The following is a 20,304-nucleotide window of genomic DNA, read 5'->3' as shown; positions in this document are numbered from 1 at the left end:
CTTTTTAAAAACTTTTTTTCTGCCTAGCATGTTGTTGGATTAACTCATTGAGTACTTCTGCATATTCTGTAAGATATACCATAGCAATGCTGGGATAGAGGCTCTTTAACTTTCTAACTCTAACGTTGCATAATGCATGACTGGTGTTTCGTATGGACTCCAAACCGTCTAGATTTTATGGATCTAGGGCTAGCTGCTTCAGCCAGGCCATTACAATCTGTGGCCACAGCATCCCCACCCTCACCGACACATTGAAATGTAAGTCCCTCTAATGAGCCACATTATAAAGCCTGGGGGATTTGAACAACTCTGAAAGAGGCCTGAGGGGTTTTATATAGTGGTTTTGGATTTCTTTCCGTTTACTCGAATAGGAAGAAAACACACTTTTAATTCACAGAACACACACTTTATCCCCCCTTATCTCCCCACATTTTAACAAGTCTAAAGATTCACAACTACTTCCTGAGTGAGCAGTGTGGACAGCCCTGGAGTAGAGATGGTAGTGTCCACTGGAAATCTATTGTATACCTGGCATGGCTTCACAAGAATTATCCCCACCATGAGCTTTATGATTCCTGGAGCCCAGCAGAGCAGCAGTGGACTTTGGCAGAGGGCAGTGGGTTTTGACAAGGAGGCTGGAGTGGAAGATTAGAGTGGACAGTCCTGGAGCACCAGGGGGCAGCACCTGAGGACATCCAGCAATGCCTGGAATTGGAAAGACTCTTCTGATCATCCACCTGTGGCATAACATCTTCAGAGAGGCTCCTTCTGGGAAGATAGCACCCTTTGTCCCCTGCCAGCTCCATCAAGTGTGGACATTCTCATACATCGGGTATGGAGTCAGGCCCAAAAGACTGAGCGCGCTTTGGGCTGAGTTTCTGTAGTGAGCTGCTGGCTATTCAATGATTAAACATGTCTAAGACCATCTAAGTGGTGTTTCCTGAGGCAAGTGGTCAGCATCCTGAAGATTCTTGTATTCAACTAAGATACAAAACCATCTGAAGTTCTGGCATATTGTCATAGAGAATCGGGTATATTGTGATTGACAAGATAAGCAGAGAAGTCTGCTGAGGTACACATCCAGACACATTTGAGACTGAATGTATAGATATGTTTTATAAGAAGTATGAAAATACACCATCATTCACTGTGTGAGAATACACTTCCTTCTGACTTGGTAGTCATGTCTACTGTTGTTCACGCAGCAAAAGGCTCTGTGTGCTTTCAATACTCTTTTTGTAAAATATACTTTTTAGTAGTTAATGGGCCTATTTATTTATTTATTTATTTATTTATTTATATGTGGTGCTGAGAATCTAAACCAGTGCCTCACACATGCTAGGTAAGCGCTCTACCACTAACCTACAACATCAGCCCTCAATACTCTTGAATTTGCAAGATCCACAAGCTAGGTTGGATTGCAACAGGTTCCCACTTTGGGAACCACATCCCTGCAGCCTTTCTACCCTATGGTTGCCATTGCCCAAAGCAACTAAAGGAGGTCATGAGTGGTCATGCCCAGAGCCTGCCCCATCCTGACAGATTCCCACAGCTGGTCTCCTTTGCCCCCATTCCCTACCTCCTCTGCAACTGAGATCATCACCACCTCACAGCTGGCTGATCTCAACCTTCCTCTTTACCTACAGATGTGAAAGAAACCGGGGTGGAGAGATGAAGGAGGAAGGGACTCACCACCAATGGACAAATGAAAATGGGGTGGGAGAAGGCTAAAGCCAGGAAGGAGGGAAGATTCCCAGAAATGTAACTGTGATGGGGACAGTAAGAGGAAGAAGAGCACTGGACTCCTGAAGTTGCTTACCGCCCTCTGTAGGTGAGCAGTGAGGACAGCAGGAGGCAGGATCTGCGGAGTGCCTGGGCGCTTAATGTTAGAGCCTTTCTGACTCCTGTGGCTCAATGGCACCTGTCATCCCTGTTTTGCAGGGCTCCTTAATGCCTCTGTGCCTGAGCATGTGCTATCTCTCAGCCTAAGATCTCCTCCCCCTTCTCTACCTGGAGAAAGTTCTAGCTCCTTCAGACCCAGCTCAGATGTCACCCCTTCCCTAACCACATCTGGAAGAGTAAGTGACAGTGTTGGTACACCCAGAATATCTGTCACACTGTGATGTGATTGTGTCTACATTTGACTCCCCCACTGGACTGAAGACTTCTCACTCATCTTCACACCTCCCTGGGCTCACCTGGTTCAAGAACCTTCCCTAGGACAGAAGTACTCTGGAAGCAGGTGTTGAATGAATTGAATAAATATGTACATTATTTTTGTGGTCAAAATGAAACAATGTGGTTTTGAAAAATGATGCTGAGGGCTGGGAGATAGCTCAGTTGGTAGAGTGCTTGCCTCACAAGCACAAGGCCCTGAGTTTGATTCCCCAGTAGCGCAAAAAAAAAAAAAAAAAAAAAAAAAAAGATGCTGAAAGAAAGAAACTAAGATTATGGATTTGGGAAGAACTTTTATTGTGCAACAGTCTACAAAATTGAAACACACATTATCAAGAAGATACTTTGTTGTTAGGAAAGGGGGTAGAAGAAGGTGGACCCACAAAGTAGTTTCACTTTCTGAAAAGTTTCAAAGAGGGATGAGCCTCTCCCTAACAGCGGGTCCCTTAGTCTTTCCCTTTTTGGCCACCTAAAGGGCTTCCTTATGAATAAAGTGAGACACATGATTTTTGTTTTCTTGATTTCTAAAGTGGTTTTCTTGAGACTCACAGGAGAGGCTGCTCTCAGATGGCTCACTCCATTCCAGAAACAATCAGGGGGGCTGGAGACTCAGCTAGATCCCATGTCTAGGGAAAACTTAAAGCCAAAGCATCCCTAGTGATTCCAAAACAAACTAAATTTAAAACTAACTCTAAAACTAAGTAACTGCAAAGGTAAGAGTGCTGGTTACACACTGAACTTCCCAGCTCCCAGCTCATCCTTCTATTCTTTGCTTTGGAGGCTGGAGGAGGGGAAAGAGACATGCCCCTTCTGGGTCCTGCCAGCCTTCCCCCAGAAGCATCTTCACCTGGAGTGCCAAAGCGTGCTCCAGCAGCACAGTGGGTCCAGTTGGACATTTTCCTAAAAAATCCCATAACCAGCCCATCATGCCCCTTTAGAGACACCAGTACCTGCTTCTCAGAGATCTGCAAATAGCTCCCAAGTCCCTGAGCCATCTGGATCTTGAGTAGCAACTGCTCCTCAGGGGACTAACCCCAGCCATGGGGCTACCTCTACACTTCTGGATTTTGATAATTCCAACCTCTGACATTTGTCCTCTTAGCTCTTGCAGTTAAAGTTTCCGTGATATCTCAGTATCATTTCATCTTATATTTTAAATCTCCAATAGCTGGTTAACAATTCTTTATATTATATTCTATCTGTTAAAATAACTAATATAGTGTCTCTTGTAATTGAACTGATACATTAAATAATTCTAAATATAAATAATTTAGAAAATAAATCTGAATGAAATAAAATAAGACAAAAATTTAAATGGTGAAGACATAACTGAAAAGAAATGACTGAGAATAAGTTACTCTGAAAACAATTTAAAAACTAAATATCTTAAAAACTCTAAAGAAAAATTAAAAATACGTTTAAAATTTAAATAATTCTGAAAATAAAGTTTTAAAAACAAAAATCACACAATAATAAAAATAAGTGAAAGTAAAAATGAAAATTCACAATCTAAAAAAGAAACCCTGTGAATATAAGAAAATATAAGAAAGAAACCCTGTGAATATAAGCAACTGTAAAACTAAATAACTCAGAAAAAGTCCTAAAGTAATGAAGAACATTTCACTCTGAAAATTAATGACTACAATTAATTCAAAAGCTCTCAATGAGTTTCAAATGGCCAATTGACTGTGAAAATTAAAAATTCAATATTCCAGTAACTAGCAATAGAAAATAACTCAGATACTAATTACTGGCAATACAGGCAATTAAATAATTATAAGCTAATCAATTTAAAAGCTACACTCAAAACAAAATAACTATAAATAAAAATAATAACTGAAAATGAATAACTAAAAAACAAAATCTTGAAAGTAAAATGAATGTTCACAGGTAACAAAGTATAAAATTAAATAACTAAGCTATAAATAAATGAAACAACCAATGAGACTCAAAAAAACTGAAAATAAATAATATGAATTAAAAAACTAATACGTCTGTCATAAATACCTCAGAAGTAAACTTGGAACCAACCCTCCTTGAAACTCAACAACCTTGGAATGAACTCAAACACGGATGTTCTCAAGGGGATGGGGAGGTGCAGCAGCTTCCAGGCGCTGGTCCCAGGCGGGCGCTCCGCTCAGGCTCCAAGACTCTATTTCCACTCCCATCCCGGAGAAATCTTGCAAGAATGAAGTTATCTTTGATTGTCCCCAATTTGGGGATGGGAGGGTGTGGGGGCGTGTTGCTGGCATCTAGTTTATAGAGGCCCTGGATGCTACTGAGCATCCCAGAGCGCACAGAACAGCCCCTACAACAAACACTTGTTCAGCCCCGAATGTCAAAATCGCCAAAATTGAGAAGCCCTTGGTGAGTCCTGGCGGCGTGAGCTCCCCACGCCGGTGCTGGCGCGTGCAGCTGCTCCACGGTTCCCGGGCCGCTGAGCTGGGACCCCCGGGGCGCTCCGCCCTGGGCTCCCCTCCCCGGGCTGCAGACCCGTGGCGCCGAGGCCCGCTGGCCGCTTTCTGCTGAAGGAGCGGCGCGGCGTTCGTCCGCACCACTGCAGCCCCTCCCGGGAAACAGACCGCACCGGCGGGCGGCGGAGAAGCGAAGGGCGCCGGCGACGAGGGTCAGTTCTCCGCGGAGGAGGCCCGCTGGCATGCTGCGCTCGCCCGCACTGCCTGTGCCTGCACACCTGCCGTCTTCCCAGCCGGAGCGGGCAAGCCAGGGGACACCCCTGCGCGCTCCTGGGTGCTGCTGGGTGCCCTGAAATGCAAGAAGGAAGTCAGAGAAGCCCTGGCAACAGATCAGATCGGCCTACTTTCTTTCCACTTTCACACTCACGCTTTCTTCTCATCACGTTCTTCTTTTTCTCCTTCGGTGCTTTCTCCTTTCTCCAGAAAAACCGTTCTGGGGGAACAGGTTTCATAACTGTCCTCAGACTGGAAAAGTCCCGAGAGCTGGAAGGTGGGAACAGGAACACACCCTCAGAGTCAGCAGTCTGGCGAGTGTTAACGCCCGGCAAGACCCACTGAGCGATCTCCCACCCCAGCTCTCCCACCTGGGTTCCCAGCTGCAGCCCCTCATGACCCTAAACCAGCGCCCTGTCGGGGACAGCGATGTGGGGACATGCAGGGCTGGGAGGGTCCAGAGCCACTTGAAGGTCCAGTAACCTCGGCTTCCTGGTTAGACCAGGTCCCAATGGGACAATCGTGAAATGGAGGAGAGAGGGAATAGAGGGAGAGGGGGCAGGAGCAGCCCATGAATAGAAATGAGGGAGATGAAAAAAGAGACCAGAAGGAAATATTACACTCAGCACACTGCTCTCCTTGTCCATATCTCCGCCACCTTCACAGGTTTCCGTGGAGATAAACTCCCTGCTGGAGCAGCCTTGAGGAGGGAAAGGGAAGGATTTGAACCCCTTTGAGGAAGGAGGATGGTCCCTCTGCCAATGGCAGGATGTAGCAGGCAGTGCCTGTGTCCGGGACCCTTCCACTCCATCTCTAACTTCTATCATGAAGCATTGTACCATCTTTCAGCAAAACGATCATTTCCCCATCCTCACTATGCTTCTGGCATAGGGGAACTCCAGGGTTGGATGACTGCCCTAAAGAAAAGTCTCAGGGGGGTTTCCTGAAGCCTCAGTTTGGAAGCACTTGGAGGCAACCCAAGAACCAAAAGACAAGTTCCAGACACACTGCAGGGTAAATGGCACCTTGGGATGAAATAATTACCTGGAGCATCAGGAACTGCAGCCCTGGGCCTACAGCTTCCATGGCTCCCATGAGAGACCTGGGGTTTAAACCTCCTAGCTGAGTTATAGCTGGGAAACTGAGATAGTAAGTGTTTGTTTTAAGCTACTAAAGCTCAGGGAATTTGTTACATAACTGTAGACAACCAACAGACAAACAGGAAGTGAGGCAGGGACTGGGTTAGGGATGGGCCAGGAGAAAACAGTGAGGACAGGGGAGTGACTGTCTGCCTGAAAGATGTGCAAGGGAGGCTTGGAGGGATGGAGAGAGCTGTGTCCTCCATCACCCTGTGGGAACCAGAAGGGGTAAGCCTCCAGGGTCCAGTGGCCGCAGTGCCCCAGATGATGCAGGGACTGCCAGGGACCACAGAGCCCCCTGCTGGGAAGCTTGGGTGGTGGCCCTGGCCTGGCTCTGAAGCCTTGGCTCAGCCTGGAACCCTCACAGCCCAAGCGGGCAGGGCTGGGAGGCAGCACAGGAACTGTGAGAACTGATGAGTTCCAGCCACTCTGCAGGCCGCTGGCACCTTGTGGTGAAGTGATCACCTGTCCCAGCTCTCCTGCAGGGCCATGCAGTGAACACTTAAAAAATCATTCACAAAATTAAAACAATAGCTTCCCAGACAATATTTACCCTTGGTGTGGTGGCCTCATCTATCCGTCCCACCCTACCCGCATGCTCGGTTCCACTCCAGAGGCAAAGCAGGAGAGGCGCTGTGGGAGTGTGTGAGGGGGGTCACCAGAGCCCTTCCAGGGCGAGTCCCAACTGCAGCTGCGTGGGTGTCCTCTCCTCTGGCCCTGGGCTCTCGGTCCAGAGACAATGCCCTATTCACTGTCTGTCCTTATGGCTCCTGGAAGAAACCTGGAATTCTTAGAACCTGCAAACCTTGGAGCAGGTCCTGTGGGCAAAGCCCTGATTTACTGGGAGGAAGGTGCAGCTCACAGGCATCCAGCCAGCCATGGTAACTGACCTGTGGGGACTTCTCAAGGCACAAATTGGGGTCATGAGCCATGGGTCCTGGCTCCTAGATCATGCTCATACCTCACCCTGAGCCTTCTAGTCCCAGCTCCCTGAGCTGCTTTTTGCTCTAGCTTAAGTCACCTGCATATTTGATCCCCTTCTGGACTTGGGTCATGGGCTTAGCAGTTTTGAGTACTAAGGAGCTGGCAGCACTGAGGATCCAGAATCTCAGATTCAGGGTCTGGCCAGTCATGGGCATGTCTGTGGCTGAACACATGAAAGGCCCACTGCCCAGAGGTAGAAGAAGGGACTTTGGAACCAGCCAGACCTGAATACAAGTCTGATTTTGCCACTAACTGTGACCTTGGGGAAATTAGCCTCTCGGGTTTATCTGTTTCTTTGTCTTTAAAACAGGTCTAATAATGTCTACTTAGCAGTTTGGGTATGAATACTAGCCCATGTTAATGATGTAAAATGCATGCTACATAATATGAATTCAAAAAGTAACACTTGTTATAATTAGTGTTGGTAGTAATTACAGTAATACCAAAGAAAGCTTTTCTGGAGCAGCTCTGGGCATTCCAAGAATTCGATTGTTACTTAAATTTGGGGGAAATTTGTTTGCCATTGTCTCATCCTCGGAAACACCCAGAAGAAAGGAAACAGATTATAGGGTAATAAATAGCTTTAAAAAGAAACAGCGCGCGCGCGCACACACACACACACACACACACACACACACACACACACACAACACACACACACACTCAGAAGAACCAAACCAAACACACTGCTCTTGACAAATATTCACTTTGGTTACAGCAAAAATTTAAGTGATAGGTTCCTTCTTGGAATGCATAGAGTCCCAGCTGAGGCAGAGCAGTGTGTTGGGCTGGTGTTCCCTAAGTCTCTGAGGCAGTTCCAGTTTGTGTAGCAGAACACGTTTAAAGAATGTGGGTGGGAAGGACAAGAAGAGCCGGAAAGGTGGGCCGTGAAAATTCATGCTGATAAGGACTGGGGATAGTCTCTTTTCCCTTCGTGGGTGAGCTTTATAGTTCATATCACATAAGCCCTGCATGGTTTAGGGAATCTGGTTTTAGTATTTAATGTTTAGAATTTTCAGTATTTAATTTGCCTAAAAAATTGAATGAAATTTATGAACAAGAGAAGCTATTAGTGAGATTAAATTATCCTCATCAGAAAATACATTTTGGTAAATTATAGACTTCAAAGGCAAAATCATGGCCCTTCCTTTGCTTGTCCACTGGATGGCACTAAGGGACCAATACTGATCCTGCTCATTCCCAGGCAACTAGTACCCTGAAGATATTAAATAGGTAAACTTTATTTTATTCTCTTCCAAATTAGATTTTTCTCTATTCCTTACAATTAGGCACAACTTTTAAAGCACCATCTTATCACACAAATGAAAAGCACATTATTTTCACTTGGGAGACTGGTGGGTAGGGAGCTACCCCAAAGCAGTGCCTGAGCCCCCGACCTTCCTTCCCTTCCCTTCCCTGGATGTACAGTAGGTAGCTGCTAACGATCATAACAGAGATCTGGGCACAGCCCAAGAACTTCATCTCATTTAATGACTTACAAGAAGACTGTGTATCTCCATTTTGTAAAATAAACAATAAAAAGAACTTAAACCCAAAGAGGCTAAGCAACTCATCCAAAGAGATGGAGCTGGTCTTCAGCCTGAGTCTGTAAGACCTCGGGATTTGAGACTTTAATCTTATGTTGTGCTGCTAACTGAGGTTTCTGCCTTCTAGGATTTAACTCATGAGTCACCTTCTGCCTGATCATACTAGTCACTCTCCAGAGCTCATAGAGGAGAGAACACCAGAATGTTCCCAGGGTTCTAGGCTGGATTAGGATCTTTTGTTTGGCAGCCCAGAGTGTAAACTCAGGTCAATCGATCAATCGAGGTTTGTCTATAGCTGAAGCATCTATTTTATTTGCTTATCTATCTTTGGCTAAGAGGAAGCAAATCGAAAGCATTCGATTAATTGCTTTCCTTGTAGTCTCAGGGCACATTTTTTCCCCAAGTGTATTTTCTGTTGTCAAAGTTCTTTTCAGTTTGTAGGGCAGTCTGAGTTGGCAGTCTTACACTTCCAGAGCTGTTTTAAGCTGAGATCAAAGAAACTTCCCAACGAGGAAAATCACCTCCCTGCTCAGCAACCAGTGGCCCTGGATATTCAGGGTTGGAACAGGGGGGTAGGGGTAAAGGACAAGTCTGGTTGGATCTAGTCTAAGCTTTGCCTATTTCATCAGATTCAATGGAAATTTTTCAATAAAACTAAAATATAAAGTTGTGCAAACATTGGTATGGTTTTCATTTTTTAAAAGTCATGCATTTCTATGGACACAAAGTCTGAAAGATTTTTATCTGGTTATATCCAGTTTGAATTTTTATTGGTACTTTTCCGTATTTCTTGTTTTTGACAGCCTGAATGTGTATTCCTTTTTATAACTGAAAAAGGAAACTTCAAACTAGTTGGTTACATATTCAAAATAATCCATAATTTCACTGAAAAGAACTGTTTGCTAGAACTAATTTTCTTCATCAAAATACAAGAGGTCTTGAAATAATTTTGAATCATAATAATAATAATGAGGAAAGCAAATAAGTTACTTAGGCCAAAAAAGGAAATGCCACAAAAATTAGCAAAGAAACAACCCTTATGTACAACACCGGATAGTCCATTTGCCACCCTCCAAAACCCTGGGGACCCGGTAGGGGGCCTACAGTCAGGCCTGCAAGAGGGGCTTATAGCTCTCTGGGGTCTGGTCAGAGGCTCTTCCTCTGTTGCCTATGAGGCAAAATGCTTATTCTGTTTGTGATTTTTCATATGCCCACAGCTTTGCAAATCCAGGGCAACAGTGAACTCAGAATTTGAAATTTTCAGCCCAATTCAAACTAATAAAATATTAATTTAATGCCTTAATATGTACAGTCAGCTGCCAGAGAGAGACTGTTTAACCAATAGCATCAGAATGGCATACCCACCTGTTCTGTGACTATCCCATTACTGAATTGCATCAGTTCTTGGGAGAATTCCCACCTTCCTCCCTTTCTCCATCCAGACTCTACCCCTACTGGCATAAGAGGCCCTCCCACTTTGTCTTCATACCAGTAGGCTGGCAGGCAAAGAAAGCAGCTGCACACTGGAGGGAGGATTGATCCTGATCAGGAGGTAAGGCTGATGCCTGGGAGAGGCAGAGCGGTGATCACTGGACATCTCTCAGTGCTCCCATGCCTACTGTAACTGTGCACAGGCAAGCCAGAGAACCATAGCCTGGGACGAATCTAGGACACCCACTCTGCATGCCATCGGGAGAAGTGCCCGATGGGCAGCAGGAGTCAGGGTGTCTAGCATGAGTAGGAGGGAGGTGATGGATTGAATGCAAAATCCCAACTAATGACCAAACCTCAGCAACAGGTGGCAGACATAGCTTTAAGCTAAGTAGGAGTTTTACTGTGTTCCCTAGTGGAACTGTCCCCCTTAGGATCCAAGACCTCTAGACTAATTGAGGCTAAAGTTGCAGGGATGAGAGGGAACAAATCCCCTGTGTGGGTCACTAGGCAGTGATAATGAGCAAGGTCTGACATCTTTGCTCTTGGAATTATATAGTCTGCCTACTGGGGCCCAGAACCATAATGTAGCCATTGGTTTAAGGCATATGCTGCATCCTGAAAGATGACACTCCCTCCCCCCAGTGCCCTCTCCAAAATCCTGCTCTGCCTTGACTTTAAGAGGCTGTTCCACTCCTCTATCAAGCCAGTAACTTCTGAATGGGGTGGTGGGACCAGTAGTCCAGTGGTCATATGTTCACATTGAGGTCCCTTAGATGAAAGAAATATTACACACTGTACTCCTGAGCCTGGTGGGAGCTGAGGAAATCTACTTGTCTTACCGGATAGTACCATAACGAGGGCTCAGCATAGATCTCTCCAGCAGGTTGGACATTCAACAGGGCTGGCAGCTAGGTCAGTCTGTTTTTTTTAAATAAAGAAAGGCAAGCTTTCACATGCAGACCCTCACTTGAATTGAGTCTGGAGTCTTGGAAGTTCGACTACTCTGTTCTGTTATCCCACAAATTGGAGGTTCTAGCAGGAGAGCACAGTTACCCCTGTACCTTTGACTAAAGAACAGCCCTTCTCCATGAGGACAGGTCATCTTTGTCAAGTGAATGTACAAGTTTGCAGGTGGGGGGAACACGTAGAGTGGTGAAGGAGAAAGGAGACACCCACATAGCAAGCCAGATCAGCCCAATCAGTCCTGCTGAGCCTTGCACCATGGGAGATATGGACCCGCATTGCAGGCAGATTGCCCTCCCACCCCAGAGCAGTCTTGATGACAGGGGCGCCCACCGCAGGGCCCATACACAAGTTCCAGTGCTGCTACCAAGGTTTTCTCTATTTAGGAGCCCATGATTTAGGCACTAGGGTGCCATGGAGGAAGCTCGTTGACATCTACTGGCCAGGTTGTCCAGTTGGTACCTTTTCTGCAGTGGATCTTAGATGGGCAACTAAAGCACAATTTAAAGATCTTTGCCTTTTGAGCTCATGACCATAAGTACATGTGCCTCTCCCTCTGGTCAGGTCATGTTGTAATGCCCTCCTAGTTACTGTTCTGGAAGGGGTTTGGGAGGGAGATGGGGAGAACGTAGAGAAGAGTAAATGTTGTCTTATATACTTAATCTTGCAACTTCTGCATAGTCTGGGGGGTTGGGAGAGGATCTTTCTCCCAATAAGGGGGAGTAGGCCACTGCCACCAATCCAGTGGGTGAAGAGTATGGATCCAAAATTCTCATTCCAAGTTTTAGGCCCTATAATAGCTACAGGCTATGAGCCCAAAATGACCAAGTAGCTAATTTGCCCCATCTGAAAATGTATCCTTTTCTTAAATTCTGCCACTTGCTCTTCATCTCAGTCTGCCTGGAGGTGAGGAGCTGAACATCAGCAAAGATACCCTCTGATTCTCACACTGGGCTTACAATTGTTGACAAATGGGAGCCTGTCACTTTGTCTTCAGTACCTCAGTGGTACTTAGCAGGAGACTCCCAATTCCACCATTCTCTCTGAAGACCTTGCACCAGTGGCACATCACTGCCCACCTGTATCTGATCCCAGCTCACCACAGGTGAAGGTCCAGGCAATTAAACCACAGCAGGTCAGGGACAAGGACTCTTGATACTCTGTAACACCACCGATGGTGTCCTCATTGCCAACTGGTCGGCCAGTGACTCAACACTAGAACCCCATTGTTTCTTGGACTTCTCCTGGTACTGTCTTAGGTCAGGTTCCCAAGAAGCAGATTGTGCAAGTGTGTTATTAAGAAAGGGCTTTCAGATGAAACCTAACACAGCGAGTGCAGAAGACAGGGCAGGGAAGAAGTAAGTGTAGATGTGGGTTTGGCTGAAGTCCAACATTAGCCTGATCCCCTAGGAAATACTAGAGCAAGATGGGACCACAGGGGTGTCATCTTGGGACAGAAGGGTTGACTTTTATACCCTGAACTAGGAACCCATTGGTGGACCACAAGCAACACTTGGGGGAGGATATAACTTCACAGGCATTCCTGGCTAGACAGCTCTGGTCAGCTGAGGTCAATTCTCAGAAGAGCACAACTGTGAGATATCATCAGCTAACTTCGAAGCCAACTGGGAAGTAAGGTGAATGTACCAGCCTGATAAAGAGAAACTGGGCAGGGTTTTCAACAACTCTCTACTATAAAACTGTAGCATGTGGCCTATTTGAAGAAATTCCTTTATGAAGACTCCCACTTTTTCTGTTCTTTTCTTTTTTTTAAGCAGAAAAAATTTCACAGAAATATTTGGAGGAAGGTTCAGAGATTTCCCATAAGCCCCCACCCCTGCACATGCATGGCCTCCCCACCATTGGCATCCTTCACCAGAAGGGAGAAAGCTGATGGACCTACACTGACACTTGTACTCATCCAAAGTGCTTCGTTTACCTCGAGGTTTGCTCTTGGTTTTGCACATTCTGTGGGTTTGGACAAATGTACAATGATATGTACACATCATTACAGTATCATACAGAATATTTTAAATGACCTAAAAATCCCTACTCTGTGTTTTCATCCTTCTCTCCCCGACTACCCCTGACAACAAATGATCCCTTTACTATCTCCTGATAATAAAATTTTGAATTTTCCAGAATGTCATAAAGCTGGAATCATATAGATTGCAGCCTTCTCAGATTGACCTTTTACACTGAATAATATGCATTTAGGGTTTTTTTTTTTTTTTTTTTTTGTTATGTGCTTTTGGTTTGATAGCTCACTTCTTTAGTGCTGAATAATATTCCATTAGCTGGATGTGCCAGTTTATCAGTTTACCCACTGAAGGACATCTTGGTTGCTTCCAGATTTGGCAAATGTGAATAAAAGTGTCTAGAAATTCTGTGTGCAGGTTTTTGTATAGACATAAATTTTCAACTCCTCTGGAAAATACCAAGCACACATGCTGAATTGTATGGTAAGAATATATTCGATTTTGTGAGAAACTACTAAACTGCCTTCCAAAGTGACTAAGCCTTTTGCATCCCCACCAGCAATGAATGAGGGTCTCTGTTGCTCCACAGCCTCACCTGCATGTAGTGTTTTTGTGTTTAAGCTACTTTTCACAACCCAGCTGAATTCTTTGTGTATTTATTGATTTTAAGGTGTCAGCCATTTTCTCAAGAGCTGACTGGTTTTCATGAGCCTAATTAGTGAAAGGTCATCTCAGCTCACATCAACACAATGGTCATTCTACTGCCACCTCTTTGTCCCCCAAACCAGGCAGCCTTCCCAATATTGAAGGTTGCATATGCCTCATACACGGACAGATATACAGACATACACAAACATGTATGGACACAGTTATAACCAAGCCCACACTAAATGACATCCCTTCTTTCTTCTGCTCATGCTGTGCCTTTTGGGCATGATGATCTAAGTTCAGGAGAGAGACAGAGCAAAGGAAAGAAGGCACCTGGATAATCCTCTCCTTATGATCTGGGTGAAGGAGGATTATAAATCTATATCAATTGGTTCATATCTCCTGGTGATCATATTGGACATCTTTGCCATTGTGACACTTCTGTCCTCAAACTATCAGCTCATAAAGATCTCTTTATGGGATTCTTGGCCCATGAAAACACCTCAAGAGCATGACATATATTATGAACTGACTAGCTTTCATAGGTTCAGGTTTTTAAAGTCCCAGTAATCTGAAGAGTCACCTATTAAATCAACAACCTAATAGGGTGAGAACTGAGTCCCAACACATTTTGTTGGTCTGGTGGGCCCCGCTGAAGAGAAGCCCAACCCAGGCACCTTACCTCTCTTTGAGTTTTTCAAAGTAAGAGGAAACTGGAACCTGACTCCATCTAACCACCACAGTAATATGAGACAGTGCTAGGAGATAGACCAGCTACTTAGGACATATAAATTCAGTTTTATCTTCCTTCAAAAAAGTTTTTCACAAGCCAACCTGAAATCTCCACAGGAAAATAAAACAAAACCTCCAGCCTCCTCAAATTTCTTGCTACCTTCCATGGAGGAACAGTCCTGATGAAAGATTTATGGACCATTCTGGAACCAAGATTTTTCTCAACCCTTATTTTTCCTGGTTTGTACTAAGAAGAAAATAGGTCACTTTTCATTTTCCAAATATAAAATTTTATAACACCAACACGCCCTAGTTGACAATCACTGTCTTATTAAATGGCATTACTATTAATATTTGTTGACCAAGTCTGAACATCTGATTTCTCCATGAGGTGACCTTCTTCCTGTTTAATTGCTATTCATGCTCATTAACATCCAAGAGTCCAGAAGCCTAAAGAAGAAACTTATTCAATCTTGCCCTGGGGTGGATGAGAGTGGAAAGGGAATTCTGGGTCCAGGCTTGTTCAATGACTTTTATACTTTCTAAGTGCTCAATAAATGCATTTTGAATTAAAATGTCTTCTAGTGACCTCTGTAAAATTAAGTATGTGCCTGCAGATGTACTTCGTGTTCCTCCAAGTTAATCACAAATGGTCTGCTGTGGACTGTTCACACCCCACCCCATTCACATGTTGGAGCTCTGACGCCCCCTGTGGTGGTATTTGGACATAGGGCTTTTGGAAGTGAGAGGGTTAATGAGGTCAGGAGGGCAGGGCCTTAGGCTAATGGAATTAGTGTCTTAGAAGAGACATTGGACTGCTTGTTCTTTTTCCTGCCCACGGAAGGTGGAGGTCATGTGAACAACAGTGAGGAGGCAGCCCTCTAAGCCAGGAAGGGGACCTCCAACTAGCATCGACATTCTGGCACTTGATGTCAGACTTTCAGCCTCCAGAATTGTGAAAAGGACGTTTCTGTTCTTTAAGCCACTTGGTCTGTGGCATTTTGTTTCTGGCAGCCTGAGCTGACTGAGACACAATCCAAAAGCCCAAACTTCAAATATTAAATTCCCAAGGCTTTCTTTATGGGCAGTGGCAGAAAGTATAAAGTAGATGTTTAAAAAAATTATCTTTAAATAGTTAAGAACAAGAAAAGATGATAAAAATAGCATATTCAAAACCCTATGAACCCGTAATCTATGGTAGGTCCTTAAAAAACGAAATATTAAAATGCCTACACACCTGCTTTCCTTTTTAATTCTGCACCCAATTCTGCCTGTAGGAAGCTGATGTACAAAGTGATTAGAGCTGAAATCTTGCAGAGAAGTACCTGAATCAAGAGCTCTGAACCTTTCCACAGAGAGTTTTGGGAAGAAAATTCAAAATTCAAAATTCCTGGAGAGAGCAAGAAGTAAAGCGCCACCACCCAGCATCTGGCTTCCAAGGTACAGACCTTCTGGCGCTGGTCTTACCTACAACAATTACTCCTTCACAGAACAGCTCTTCTGGAGAGGGAGTTACCTCTCAATGTGAGACTTCTGGCTGAATTCGAACACCACAAATGAAATAGCAGGAAATTGATTTTATGTCATGTAGACGGTGTAACTGCTGTCCTTCCCCTCCCTCTTACTTCTAAGGGAGGGCTGGGACTCAGGCATGTCTTCCCAGGAGTAGCAGTGGTGTCACCCCTGCTTCTGTGCTCCACTCTCCATTGGGTCCTACCTTTCATTCCATGGGTGCTGGAGACTGGCTCTTCCTTGCTGGTTGTAGCTCTATCTGTGTTGCAGTGCAGGGAACACATTCCACTCCATTGCCTTTGCTTTAGGGAAATACACAGGAACACTGAATCATTGCAGAGAACGGCACACACACTCCTCCTTCTACCAGCTGGAGCAGTGCTGGCTCACGTTAAGTCTCAGGTCCAGCTTCTCTCTCCTCCTTTACCTGTGGTCTAAGACCTGCCCCAATTCTGTGGTGACATTCAACAAGGGTATGTTCAAAGGACACCTCTTGCTGGATAATACAGTTAATATCTAACTGGCTGCAATTTTTTTTTTTTTTTTGGTACCAGGGACTTAACTGCTGAGCCATATCCCAGTCCATTTTTGTATTTTATTTAGAGACAGGGTCTCACTGAATTGTTTATGGCCTCACTAAGTTCCTGAGACTGGCTTTGAACTCTTGATCCTCCTGCCTCAGTCCCCCCAAGCCTTACAGACATACACCACTGTGCCTGGCATGACTGCAAATCTTTTTTTTTTTTTAAATTTTTTTTTCAGTTGTCGATGGACCTTTATCATCGATTGATTGATTGATTGATATGTGGTGCTGAGAATTGAACCCAGTGCTTCAAGGCATGCTGGGCAAGCACTCTACCACTGAGCCACAATCCCAGCCCATGACTGCAAACCATAAAGGTGTGGAGGTGAGGAGGAAGATTCCCCTTCTGGCTTCTCAAAAACTCTTTCACTGGCTCACTACAGTTCCCTCCTCTGCTGATTATTGGCCTGAAATGCCAACTGTTGTACCAAGTCTTTTGGATTAGATTAGATCTCACACCTACTAGATGATGGAGGTCCAAGATGAACAAGATGTGCCTGAGCTAGACCTTGGCACCACCCCCACCCCCGACGCTGTTTGCAGAGTAGTTTGCAAGTGTCACTGCTTCAATGAGTTTTCATTCACTAAACATCTACTGAGCACCTACACAAGTGCCAGGCCCTTGTAAATGAGGGCCAAGGAAAGTTAAAACTAATAAGACAAGCTCCATGCCCTAGTGAAATTCATGGTCTAATAGAGAGAAAACTCAAAAACACATCATGAAATTAAAATATGATCTGCTAAACACTGTAAATAGAGAGTCCTCCATAAGACCGTGGGTGCAGAGAGTAGGGAGAGAAACTCGGTTGTTTCTAGAGCCTTCACTGACTGACTCCTACCTCATCATCTCTTTGAGTGGCTCCATTAGGATCAGGACAAATAGCCTAGAAAATCTAAGTGGGGTCCTGCATCAGAACTGGATCACAGTCTAAGGTTTATCCAGAAAGTACATAGTGGGTTCCTCCTTCCTGCCGTGGACAGGGAGAGGAATTATAGAGAAGTTACAAGTGGCAGACACAGATGGGGCAAGAGGCACCACTGAGGCCTGAACCCTGAAGGGAGTGTAAGTGCAGCCGCCTCCAGGCAAGAGGGCCTGAGAAAGGGATGACCACAGGGCTCTGAGCGGACAGAGGGAGGCTGCAGGAACGGCCTCAGAGGGCATGGGATGCCCGCTCAGCAGAGAGGAGGACAGGCAGCCATGAGAAAATAGGAGTAGAAATGGAGGTTCTCATTGGAATATTAAAAACAAACAAATAAACAAACGATGCAGGGGCAATTAAGGGAGATTTCAAAGTGGCAGGCATGACCACAGCTGACTGCACAGCGAGCCAGCACTGGAAAAGCCACCCTCATCTGACACTGGGGTCAGGAAACAGATTTTTTTTTTTTAAAAAAGATTGGAAATTATTCATAACGAGTTCAGTGTTGAAAAAATCTAAAGAAGAATCATGTAAGATCAGTATGAATTATCCACAGCATTGATATTTCTTAAAAAAAAACAAAAACCTACTCACCCAGTGGTTGCTTCCAAATGTAGATTTCCTTGGCCTGAAACAAAGCAAAACAGCACTCTCAAATTTAAGCTATTTTGAATAGATTTTATATATTGAGTTTACATACACATATACATAGAGAAAATACTATAAAGTATATCAATTGTATAGATTTTATTTTCCTAATAATTCAGAAAAAGTTCCTTCAGGTCCTGGCTTGCCTGATCCTGGCAGCCTCCACTGTTCTCTGACCCATCCTGCTGAGCTCTCTTTGTACCTGATCTCTGGGTCCATCCATGTTTCAATAATTAGCTCCCTTAATACTGAATTAAGAACTAAACAATGTGCCTATGAAGTGCTTATTTTTTCTACTTGAACCCAAATTATTTCACTATTTGTTAATTATTTAACAAGCCCCTGGACAGTAATAAGAATCACATTCTTTACTTGAATGTCATCCTAGGTATAAGAATAATGAAAGATTTCAACTCCAGTGTCTTTCCCACCTGTCTGTCCCCTGGTTGCCTACAACAACCTAAAATCTGAATTCACCAGCCTGATATATGAGACCTACTTTCTATCTCAGTGGTATTTCTTCCCACTCTGTCCATGGCCTCTCAAACCAGGATTCAAATCACCACTGCATATTCCTGCTGGGAGGTAGCTCCATGTTCTTTGAAGGTCCCTGGGGCATCCTTTTATTATTCATGTGACCAGAGGATGTTGCCCAGTTGCTAGGATGGAACTGTGGCTTGGTTTCTGCCAGGACCAGGGCCTTGCCTTGTATCCCACCTATGTGCTGCCTGCACAAAGCTGCCTGCCCCCGTGGGCTTTCCCCACAGCCCCATGTGCTCTCCATCACAGGCGGTCATGCCATGAATGAGGACATCCCAAACCACAGGGCCCGCCTCCTCCTTGACATTCCTAGCTGCAGTGCCCCATGCACTGGTTACATTCTCCTCTTCCCTGTCCCAACCCTAGCTAGCGTTGTAACGCCCTCTGGATATGATGCTCTCTTCAGCTGGGCTGTCTCCAATCCCTCACTGGCTCCCAGTGTCCTCACCCATGTCCCTGAGGTGTCTTGCACATTGAGCATAGTGGTTAGGCCCAAGAATTCCCAAGGATGAAAGGTGACTTAGGGTGATGCTTATGTGCCAGAGTTTTGTAAACTGCTGTCACACACAAGGTGCTGATGTTCTTCACTTCCCTGATCTTGGAACTTGGGCACCACTCTCCCCCGTTGCCTGGGTTCCCCTGAGTCTGCATTCTGCCCCTGAGAGCCTTATCTCCTCACAGGGTCAACAAGACCCTGGCTCCTGCTCACTCACACAGTCCACTGTGGCCCTTTCTGAGTTCTTAGAGTCCTTGTAAAATGTCACTCATGGTGACATTTCATCAGACCCTGCCTGGCTCTCCAGACTCAGAAGACCTGGCTCTGTAGTAGATAAACTGAGTGAAATTGACTCTCGGTTTGCATATCTGTGAAAGAAAGGGACTGGGACACCTGTGGGTTTTCAGTTCAGTAGTTTTTTTTTTTTTAATTTTAAAAAATTTTAAATGGAAACTACATGCTGGGTTCTGGTTCTGCTTGTTTTCTGGATTTTACCTTCCTGTCATAACCTAGAGAACATGGTGTCAGACCTTGAGGAGGGTTTGGGAAATGTGTGTCTGAATTTTAATTGAATAAATGTCTTGCTTTCCAAACAAAGGTGTTTACTACAGGACAGGACCAGTCTGGGTAGATTCAGTTAAGATTAAATTGTAGATTTAGCTCAATATTGTGGAAAAAGTCAATAGACTTATAGATCATCAAAGTGATGTGTAGATTTTACACAATCCCAATCAAATCTCAGCAAGCTTTCTTCTCTTTCTTTGTTTCTTTCTTTGTTTCTTTCTTCCTTTCTTCCCCTTCCTTCCTTCCTTCCTTCCTTCCTTCCTTCCTTTCCTTCCTTCCTTCTTCCTTCTTTTCTTTCTTTCTTTCTTTCTTCTTTCTTTAAGGGTTTTCAGCTCTCTAAAAAGTGAAGCAGAGGGAAATTCACCTCTCCTGACCCACCATGGGCCAGTACTTCACATATGAGCCTGATTCACCTCCCTTGTGGTCCACAAAGTAAGTTCTGGTTGACCCTATTGAGCCAAAACTCTTGAGATCAGGGGATCTCTGGAATAAAGGATTTATTGAGCTGTTACAGATGTAGCCAGACAAGGTCAAGGTCCAGAGACAAGCTCTTGCAACTTCCAGCAGCAGGACTTAAGATAGTAGCAGGAACAGTGTCCATTGAACCTAGAGCTACAAATATATTTATAACAAAAATTTGGAGAAGAAATGTCCAAGTTGTTGACCTTGAACCTACCTTGGCTATAGATAAGAGGGCAGGACAATGCAAAATAGGGAAAGTTTTGGGATAGCACAGTCCATAAGGCAAAGTGA

The 20,304-nt window shown here is 44.7% G+C and overlaps 1 protein-coding gene across 3 annotated transcripts; it reads right to left on the bottom strand.

The window, feature by feature from the left end:
• Positions 1–2,451: 2,451 nt before the first annotated feature.
• LOC306637715 (putative guanine nucleotide exchange factor MCF2L2) lies at positions 2,452–19,373 on the bottom strand. Of its 3 annotated transcripts, XM_079100476.1 has the most exons (5): positions 17,898–19,373; positions 16,006–16,102; positions 5,483–5,562; positions 5,017–5,132; positions 2,452–4,938 (listed from the first exon to the last, which is right to left on the bottom strand). In XM_079100476.1, the coding sequence occupies exons 2-5, from the start codon at positions 16,082–16,084 to the stop codon at positions 4,803–4,805; spliced, it is 411 nt and encodes a 136-aa protein (XP_078956602.1). In that variant the 5' UTR covers positions 16,085–16,102; positions 17,898–19,373; the 3' UTR covers positions 2,452–4,802. The 3 variants fall into 3 exon arrangements, with proteins under 3 accessions (XP_078956602.1, XP_078956603.1, XP_078956601.1); XM_079100477.1 differs by lacking the exon at positions 17,898–19,373 and having other exon boundaries at positions 16,006–16,106; XM_079100475.1 differs by lacking the exons at positions 16,006–16,102; positions 17,898–19,373 and having other exon boundaries at positions 5,483–6,357.
• Positions 19,374–20,304: the final 931 nt, after the last annotated feature.

This window comes from Sciurus vulgaris (assembly GCF_902686455.1).
Source record: "Sciurus vulgaris genome assembly, chromosome: 10".
NCBI classification, from domain to species: domain Eukaryota; kingdom Metazoa; phylum Chordata; class Mammalia; order Rodentia; family Sciuridae; genus Sciurus; species Sciurus vulgaris.
Note: the sequence above shows the minus strand (reverse complement) of the source record. Positions and strands in the feature narration are given on the sequence as shown.

Bases quoted from the DNA above. Each gene is read 5' to 3' on its own strand.
- LOC306637715 (XM_079100475.1), bottom strand. From the start codon at position 5,704: ATGGTACAATGCTTCATGATAGAAGTTAGAGATGGAGTGGAAGGGTCC. The intron at 5,133-5,482 runs GTAATATTTCCT...CCCACCTTCCAG, and splicing joins AGGAGAGCAGTGTGCTGAGT to CTCTCGGGACTTTTCCAGTC. The intron at 4,939-5,016 runs GTGAGTGTGAAA...CTTGCATTTCAG, and splicing joins GAACGTGATGAGAAGAAAGC to GGCACCCAGCAGCACCCAGG.